This window comes from Lipotes vexillifer, unplaced genomic scaffold (assembly GCF_000442215.2).
Source record: "Lipotes vexillifer unplaced genomic scaffold, Lipotes_vexillifer_v1.1 scaffold342, whole genome shotgun sequence".
NCBI classification, from domain to species: domain Eukaryota; kingdom Metazoa; phylum Chordata; class Mammalia; order Artiodactyla; family Lipotidae; genus Lipotes; species Lipotes vexillifer.
The window spans coordinates 668,226-677,142 of NW_006786802.1; the positions used below are offsets into that span (position 1 = coordinate 668,226).

At 40.1% G+C, this 8,917-nt stretch overlaps 1 protein-coding gene across 1 annotated transcript in view; it reads right to left on the reverse strand.

The window, feature by feature from the left end:
- Positions 1–8,917, reverse strand: part of LPCAT2 (lysophosphatidylcholine acyltransferase 2) — a 62,102-nt gene that overhangs the window by 31,320 nt on the left and 21,865 nt on the right. Inside the window, exons 9-10 of the mRNA XM_007459449.1 lie at positions 3,013–3,095; positions 4–62 (exon numbers count right to left, since the gene is read on the reverse strand). Coding sequence (XP_007459511.1) covers positions 4–62; positions 3,013–3,095 — 142 coding nt within the window. The remainder of the gene's footprint in view (positions 1–3; positions 63–3,012; positions 3,096–8,917) is intronic.

Consider the following 8,917-nt stretch of genomic DNA (forward strand, 5'->3'; position numbering starts at 1 on the left):
CTGCTGAAATCATCAATCTGCAGTCTTCATAGGTGTGATCTGTTACTGGAATTCTCAGAGCTCTAAAGTATTAAAAAACAAACAGATTCAACTTTTTTAAAAAGGTGATGGTTTTTCATTAGGCCTGAATTGGTCAACAAACGACAGTAAATGGAATAGTATTTACTACTTTTTGAACCAGTGGCTTTGGCTTATTATTGCCAAAGAGACATATTTCTCTACTTCACAGACTTATTGTGGCCCTTATGTCTGTGTGCTTCTGCCAGCTAGTCATTTTTGTTCTGTGTTTTGACTACAGCGATAATAATAGTTGAGTTCAGTCCATGGAAAGTAATGAGAAGACTTAGGTTCAAGTCCTATGGAGTCTTTTACCAGCTGGCACTTAACCTAAGCCTCACTTTTCTCATCTGCACATAGGAATAATCACTTCCTCCACAGGGTTGTTTTAAGGACCAACTAAGAATGCCTGTGGAAGTGCCATTTAAACAGATAAATGAACGGTCTATCCATATTGCTAGCTATCTGCGTCTTTCCATCTTTTAAGACTGAAGATCACCTTCTTGCTACATAGCAATCTTCAAAAAATACTAACGAGGACTGATTATAAGATCATATTTCTTTCAAACCTAAACACCCTCCATCCTCAAAGGAGTGCACAACACTGACTACCTCCCTCCTGCTCAGAGATCTACTAATAGTGAAACAGATTTGGAAAAAATACATATTAACAAGAACTTGAAATAACACTTGAGTGACAAGAAGAAAATCTGTGCTGTACATAAAATAATTTCCTGCAGATCCCTCTTGGCTAAATTTTTATTCACACACATTCAGTGACAATCATAAAATTATGTCATCAACTGTTATTTGATTTTGTTGAATCATGGCTAAGAACATTCAATTTTCAATGAATGCAATATGAATAAACATTTTTTTCCTACCTGCCACTAAGCTGTTTTTGATTAATGACTATTTGGGTGTAAGAATATATAAGGAAAATAAAAATTAAAAACACTTCAGGAATTATGAGTAACTAGTAGAACAAAACAGTTAAGAGCTTGGGCTTTGGTAACAGGAAGTGTGGATTTGAATCCCAGCCCAGAGACTCACTACCTCAGAGCCTCCATTTTCTCACTTGCCTCAGAGCTGCTGTGAAGATTATGTTAGATAACACAAGCAAATGGCCTAGCACAGGATTTGGTAAATATTTTTTAGTGGTCAACCACCACTACTTACCTCGGCTTTGCTCTTTACCATTTTCAAATGCTTTTAACATTTCCTACTTGACTCTCATAATAACCAAAACTATGAGAAAAGCCAGGCAAGGATTAGAATTCCCACTTTACACATGAGGAAAGGAGCCTTGGAGGGGACTTATCCAAGGTTGTACAGCTAACTGAGGTCTTTCTTACTCTTTATCCAAGGCCCTTCTACCTCCACGCCTCTGAATCCAGGAAAAGGCTGCTTAATCAAACCTTTCCTCTGTTTTTAGGCAGGTTTTGGGAAGTCAAAATATCTGATGTAAATTCTCTCAGTTCCTAATACTTATCTTCCTTCCTAAATTTTGGACATAAGCTAGTATGAAAACATAATGGAAGAGGGAAGAAAACAATATCAAAGCAAATTTTGTAGCTGCTTTAGAAACTAGGTAAATCAAGTACATGTAGGGATACATAGTAACAAAAGTTTTCAGCCAAACACTTAAACATTTATTCTTTTTTGAAAATAAAGTTAGTCTCCTGTGAAATATTAATATATGTAATATACATATAATATATATAATCTTGCTTATAACACCAAATTCAGCAATGAAGCTAAATTCAGAGTTCTCATTGCATTTTTACTAAGAGAATAAATACTGCTGGCTTATTAGCTCCAAACCTACCGTTGGGCATGACTGAGGGAGGTGGTGCTTGGGGAGAGGGTGCACACCTGGAGGGCTCTGAGGCTGCCTGGGTGGTGGGGATAGTATAACACACTCTTTCTTTGGACATAAGCTAGTATGAAAACATAATGGAAGAGGGAAGAAAACAATATCAAAGCAAATTTTGTAGCTGCTTTAGAAACTAGGTAAATCAAGTACATGTAGGGATACATAGTAACAAAAGTTTTCAGCCAAACACTTAAACATTTATTCTTTTTTGAAAATAAAGTTAGTCTCCTGTGAAATATTAATATATGTAATATACATATAATATATATAATCTTGCTTATAACACCAAATTCAGCAATGAAGCTAAATTCAGAGTTCTCATTGCATTTTTACTAAGAGAATAAATACTGCTGGCTTATTAGCTCCAAACCTACCGTTGGGCATGACTGAGGGAGGTGGTGCTTGGGGAGAGGGTGCACACCTGGAGGGCTCTGAGGCTGCCTGGGGGGGGGGGATAGGATAACACACTCTTTCATTACAGGAGGAGAGGTGATTTATCTAATCAGGATAGTGGCCAGTTAAAACTCCCTTAAGAGCAGGAAAATACTTGCCTTATTTTTGCAGTTTCTAAATCCTAAATTTATAGTCATCCCCTTAATGAGGGTGACTTTCCCCCTTTTCTATGCATCTATTGCATTCCCTTGCAAACTTTTTCCCCTTTGGTGCTATAATCATTAATGCCTTTGAAACACGTGGGCTTGGCAGCTATATGGAGGCTGAGGGGATAGAAGGTGGGTCACAGCAGGAACCACTCAGACCATCATTAGCTTTGTCTGACAGCGACTGGCCAGCTTGGGAGAATTCACCCTTTGGAGGTCACTGGCTGGTTTCTCCTGGTTCATGTACCCTCCCTGTTCACCTTCTGGCAAAGCTATGTCTCCATTAGTTTGGGGTTATGTGAGGTAAAATATTTATAGATTGTCTTACTGACCACATTCCTAGGCACATGACTTTTCCTTACCAAAATGAGTTGGGGAATGAGGCCCTCAGAAAAAAACAAAGACTTCAAACAATGTTAAATGCCATTTACCAATAATTTTAAAAGTATTTACTGATCATAATCACATATAGATACTTACTCTGCCATTAAATTCCGGACTCTACTGGCAAAAAGGACAGGATCACTTTTTTCTTCATCATTTGGTATTTGAACAGGCATAAACTGAAAGGCAAATATACCTTTCCATTACAATTGTGAGGCCTAAGACTTTAAATGCTAACTTAATTTATGAGCTGTCATTATATGAAATCCCCTGCCTTTCTAGCACACCAGTTATAGGATAGAATGTAAAGAGCACTGTGCTTGGACTCAAGAGATCTGAATCCAAGCTCTGGGTCTTTCTGTGTGTTAACTAGTATGACCTTTAACTTTTCTGAACTGTCTCCTCAACTCTGAAAGGAGGGCTGTGACCACCTATGTCCCGGATTGTGGTGAGGATGAAATGAACCAATGTCTGGAATTCTGGAAGTTGTAAAGTTGAAACTACTCAGATCTTACTCTCAAAGCTGCATTTTCTCCCACCTACCCTCTGTGTGAAAATGTTATTAGTGGTAGTACTTGGTTCTTTGTAGTTTATCTTCTCTATCCATTCCTATATCAGCCATATTCTTATCAGTTGATCAAGCTTTATGTTTTATCATTTCTTCTGCTTGTTTTTGAACCCTTATATTGGCTTTCTACCATGTTTTGCTTTATCATTTTAAATTTTACTCTTTTTTCTCCACTTGATAATCTGTGATATCTCATTTGTACTATTCTTGTTTTTAATTATAGTTTCCTAACATTAACAAGCTTTCAGTGCTATATTTAAGTTATTGTACATTTTTTGAGCACCTACTATATACCAGGCAAGATGAACAGGACCCTAATTCCCACTCTAAAGAAGATCCATATTTTAACAGGATAGACTGACACAACACACACTATCATTACCCCTAATGATAGGGCTTAAAAGCTTAATTAACTTACTTAAAGTTATATGGGTCACATGACTAGGATTCAGCTCAAGGCCTGTCAGACTTTAAAACCCTTGTTTTCCCCACTAAACCATCCTTCCTGGAGTATGAGCACAAGGGATAGGAAATGATTAATTTGCTCAGGGGCTGGGAAAAGCAACCAAAGAGGTTTTATAGAAGAGCTAACACTTGATCTTGACTTTCTGAGGATAAACATGATCTTGCCAGTTCCTACTGTTTGTTAACTGAACCAGGCACCATGCTAGGTGTTTCATATGCATTATTTCATTTTACTAATCCTCCCAATTCTAGTCATAAGGAATTGGGGATCACAAAGATTAAATGACTTGCTCAAGATTTCATGGCTCATTTCCATTCAACAAATACTGCTTAAGCACACTGTTATATGCCAGGCACCACACTAAGCCTTGAAGACTTGACAAGGAAGTTCTGCCCTCAAGGAGTTCTTCATGCAGTGGGGAATAAATGTACGATACAGAGAACTAAGTCCACCAATAAGGGCTACCATCCTTCAAGAACCTACTGTGTACTGGGTACTTTATATAAGGGGTTTTATGTGCTGAACTCTTGCAACAATTTCTTGAGGCAAATTCTACCATTTCCCTTTGATAGGTAAAGAATGTGGCTCTGAGAGGTTAAACGATATAGCTAAGCCACACACAAATGGCAGGGTCACAATTTGAAAGAAAAGTAAATATCTGTATAAATAACACCACTTTCAGACTCACATGGATCTGTTTTCAAGCTTGTTATCCATGTTTAAGAAGCCTACGGGCAATAGTGACTCAGAGATGAAGTTTAAGCAAGGGAGTGAAATGACCCGGTCCAAGTTTTTGAGCAGTAACTTTGGTGGCAGTAACTTTGGTGGCAGTAACTTTGGTGGATAACCAAAGAGGAAGAGGCTCGGAGCAGGGAGAACCCCTGGAGGCAACCACAATCACTCTGTGAGTGATGGTAAGACCGTGAATAGAGGGAGGGAGGGAGGGTGTACAGGCCAGCATGGACCCAACTGGCATTTTTAGGATAAAATGGACAGAAATCATAGGATAATGTGCTATTTGTTATTTTACTTCTCACATTTATTTTATTAACATCCTCTCCAAGAGGACAGTGGCATGCTGCGGAGACAGCACTAGGCCTGGATTGATGCCTTGGTTCTGCTGTGCGATCCTGGAAAAGGCATTTAGCCTTTATAGGCCTCAATTCCTTCTCTTGTCAAAGGAAAAAGTTTGAGTAGATGCCATCTAAGGTCCTTTCCAACTGGACTTCTATCTTTTCGCTTAGTATCCAGTCATTCTTTAAGATGGAAAAATAAACTAAGCCACCAGAGGTCCCCACATCACTTATATATCCAGAGCAATGAAAAATCTTTGCAAATAAATATTTCTAAAAATTCCCTCCATCCTGTTCTAGTAAAATTTCTTATAGTTGCTTAGGATGAAATCCAAGGAAGAAAACTATGTTAAAATCAATGTTCATAAAAACCTAACAAAATAATACAATCAATTAAAGTTTTAAATTGTCATATAATTCTTCACTAAAAAAAGCTAAATGCTCATTTATAATACACTTGACTGGTAGGTCATAAAAGTTCATACTGAAAACCCTAAAAAATAAATTGCTGTTACACTGTTAACCAAACACAATACAATGAACTATGGGTTTGGTTCCTTTTAGTGCAGGGAATATTTTCCATAAAATGTTTTTTAATAATGCTCATATTGGCATGGCATTTTATTCTTGAGGAAAATAATTCCCCTGAGAGTTCAAAATAGTTAAAAGCCTGGATTTGATACTCACTGGTCTTGGAGGCCCCCATGCCTCCTGAGAAGCAATTCAATGGAAATTCTAATAAAAAGTCATCTCTCCTTGGATAAGATCTTGCCCTCTATATCACATTTCCAATTTGTACAAAGTCATTCAAGGGTCACAGCATGAACATATCTTTTACTTGGGAAGGAAGATCAGCCGGAGAGAGGGGAACATGATTGTCATTATCTATTACTGAACACTAATACACACCTAAATACCCCAGTGACCCCACGACCACAAGTTATCCTTTCTACCTTTATCTTCTCTCGTTATCCCCAGTATCCACATTGATGGCCCATCTTGATTTCACACCCCTTCATCTGGCCACAGATATTCTTCTCAACTCCACCTTGGCCATGGAAAAAACATGCAATTCTAATTCCTCCTCTGACAAGTTCTTCCATGAGAGTTTCCCCTCATTATCTATTAGTGTTTACTTCACCCCTAACCTGGTCCTGCAGAGACCACAAGAAACTGACGGTCACCCTCAGGAACTATTCATCCCTCTCTGCCACCCCCTGCTGACAACATCTGTCTGCCTATCTACACTGTACTTTGAGAATCAGACACTTCTCTATGACCTTTCTGTCACCTAGAATCTGTCACTTCTGCCACATACTCAGTCACCTCTCCTGATCCCGCCTCCCTAATCCTGTTAGAGAGTGATGCTAACTGAGAGATGCTAAACAAAGGTACAAAATCTTACTGGCTGAGGCTACTACAAGTTCATGTTCAGTTCCTTGGAGCTGCTTGAAAAATTATGTAATTTCCCAAGGTGATCATGCTGCCTCCAAACATAAAAAAATACTTTTTTGTCTCTGTTGTCAAAGATCTTCTTTTATCTTTCTAATCTGTGTAGGTGGGCCAAAATATGTGATCTTAACATTGGGTCTATTTCTTTAATGTTGATGTGATGGGCGAGGATCAAGTTACTTAAATCGAACCTCACTGCTGCTTGGCAGCCCTCTTCTGTCCCTCTTTGACCTGCTGCCATCATACTTTCCTGTCTCAAACATGTTCCTTGCTTCTCAAGTTGCAATTCCACTTTCATCTCAATGATACTTCAACTTTAGAAAGAAGACAGGGAAGGAGCTCAGGACATGCAACTGCAAAATGTGCCACTTGGGTATATCAATTATTTTGAGCTGTAGGCACTTAAAAACAGCACTGCAAGGGCTTCCCTGGTGGCGCAGTGGTTGAGAGTCCGCCTGCCGATGCAGGGGACACGGGTTCGTGCCCCGGTCCGGGAAGATCCCACATGCCGCGGAGCGGCTGGGCCCGTGAGCCATGGCCGCTGAGCCTGCGTGTCCGGAGCCTGTGCTCCGCAACGGGAGAGGCCACAGCAGTGAGAGGCCCGCGTACCGCACAAAAAAAACAAAAAACAAAAAACCAGCACTGCAGGGAGAGGCTTTCTCTGAACTCCCCTTATCTGCCCATGACAGATCCTCCAAAAAGAACTCAATTGTCCTAAATGTGCTCCTGGGGAGTTTCATCAAACAGGGAAGACTGACTCTCATCAGAGGGGAGGAGACTAGAAGTCAACATCACACCCAGACAAACTTTATCACACACCATCATGTCTCCCATCTGTTCTAAGGGCCCACTGGTCTTTCTTAAAAAACATTTACTCTCCCCTAAGTGGTCTATGCCCTCCCTCCCCTGCTTCTTTTTTTTTTTTTCTTTAATTTGAAACTTTTATTTCTGCTATAAACTATGTGGAAGCTCTAATTCATCTTGTTTTTAAATTGGAGTAAAATTGCTTTACAATGTTGTGCTAGTTTCTGCTATACAATGAAGTGAATCAGCTATATGTATAACTATATCCCCTAGATCCCCATCTAGATCGTCACAGAGCACCAAGCTGAGATCCCGGTGCTATACAGCAGGTTCCCGCGTATTTACGTTAAACCTTATCTCCCAGTTCGTCCCACCCTCTTCTTCCCCGTGTCCACATGTCCGTTCTCTACGTCTATGTCTCTATTCCTGCCCTACAAATAGGTTCATGTGTACCATTTTTCTAGATTCCACATATAAGCATTAATATATGATACTTGTTTTTCTCTTTCTGGCTTACTTCACTCTGTATGACAGACTCTAGGTCCATCCACATCTCTACAAATGACCCAATTTCGTTCCTTTTTATGGCTGATTAATATTCCATTGTATATATGTACCACATCTTCTTTATCCATTCATCTGTCGTTGGACATTTAGGTTGTTTCCACGTCCTGGCTATTGTAAATAGTGCTGCAATCAACATTGGGGTACATGTGTCCTTTTGAATTATGGTTTTCTCAGGGTGTATGCCCAGTAGTGGGATTGTTGGGTCATATGGTAGTTCTATTTTTAGTTTTTTAAGGAACCTCCATACTGTTCTCCATAGTGGCTGTATCCCCTGCTTCTTTTAATATGGTATATAAGCTCTCAAATCTCACTTTTTTGGGTATTCACTTTTTATTCCCTGTGATGCCCTTGTGCATATAATATTAAAACTTAATAAATCTGTATATCTTTTCTGCTGTTAATCTGCCTGTTATCAGTTTATTTCACAGACCCAGGAATCAGACCTGGGTGGGTACAGGGAAGTCTTTCCTCCCTGACAGCATCCTGTGTAAACTCTGTCAATTCCCTTTCCCACTGCACCTGAGACGGGCTCCACAGCTCCAGCCCCCTCCTCACTGCAGTATCCCCTCTTCCCTCACCCTGCTTACTCTGTACCGTCCTGACCCAGATGAGGAGGAGACTGACTGGCCTGTCTCCCACACCAGCACCTCTAGTTAGCACTTTTGGTCCCAGAGCCTCCTACCTCTTCCTGGGCCTTAGACTGCACACAAGATAAAGCCCAAATTCCCCTGCCTATTGTTTAAGGCTCTCCATTACCCAGAGCCAGTCCTTTACATGAATACTCACTACCAGTGAGACTGGTGTATTCCTTGTTTACTGACCACATCAAGCACATTCCTTTCTATTAAATAAGTGATGATGAGAGGGAGAAAGATTGACGAGTGATGACGCTACAATCAACTTTTTCTTCTTCTAAGGAACAGAAAAGGATTTTAACAGGTGAATCTTAAGAAATGTGCAGTTCTGGGAATTCCCTGGCGGTCCAGTGGTTAGGACTTGGTGCTGTCACTGCTGGGCCTGGGGTTCAATGCCTGGTCAGGGAACTAAGATCCCGCAAGCCACGCGGTTCAG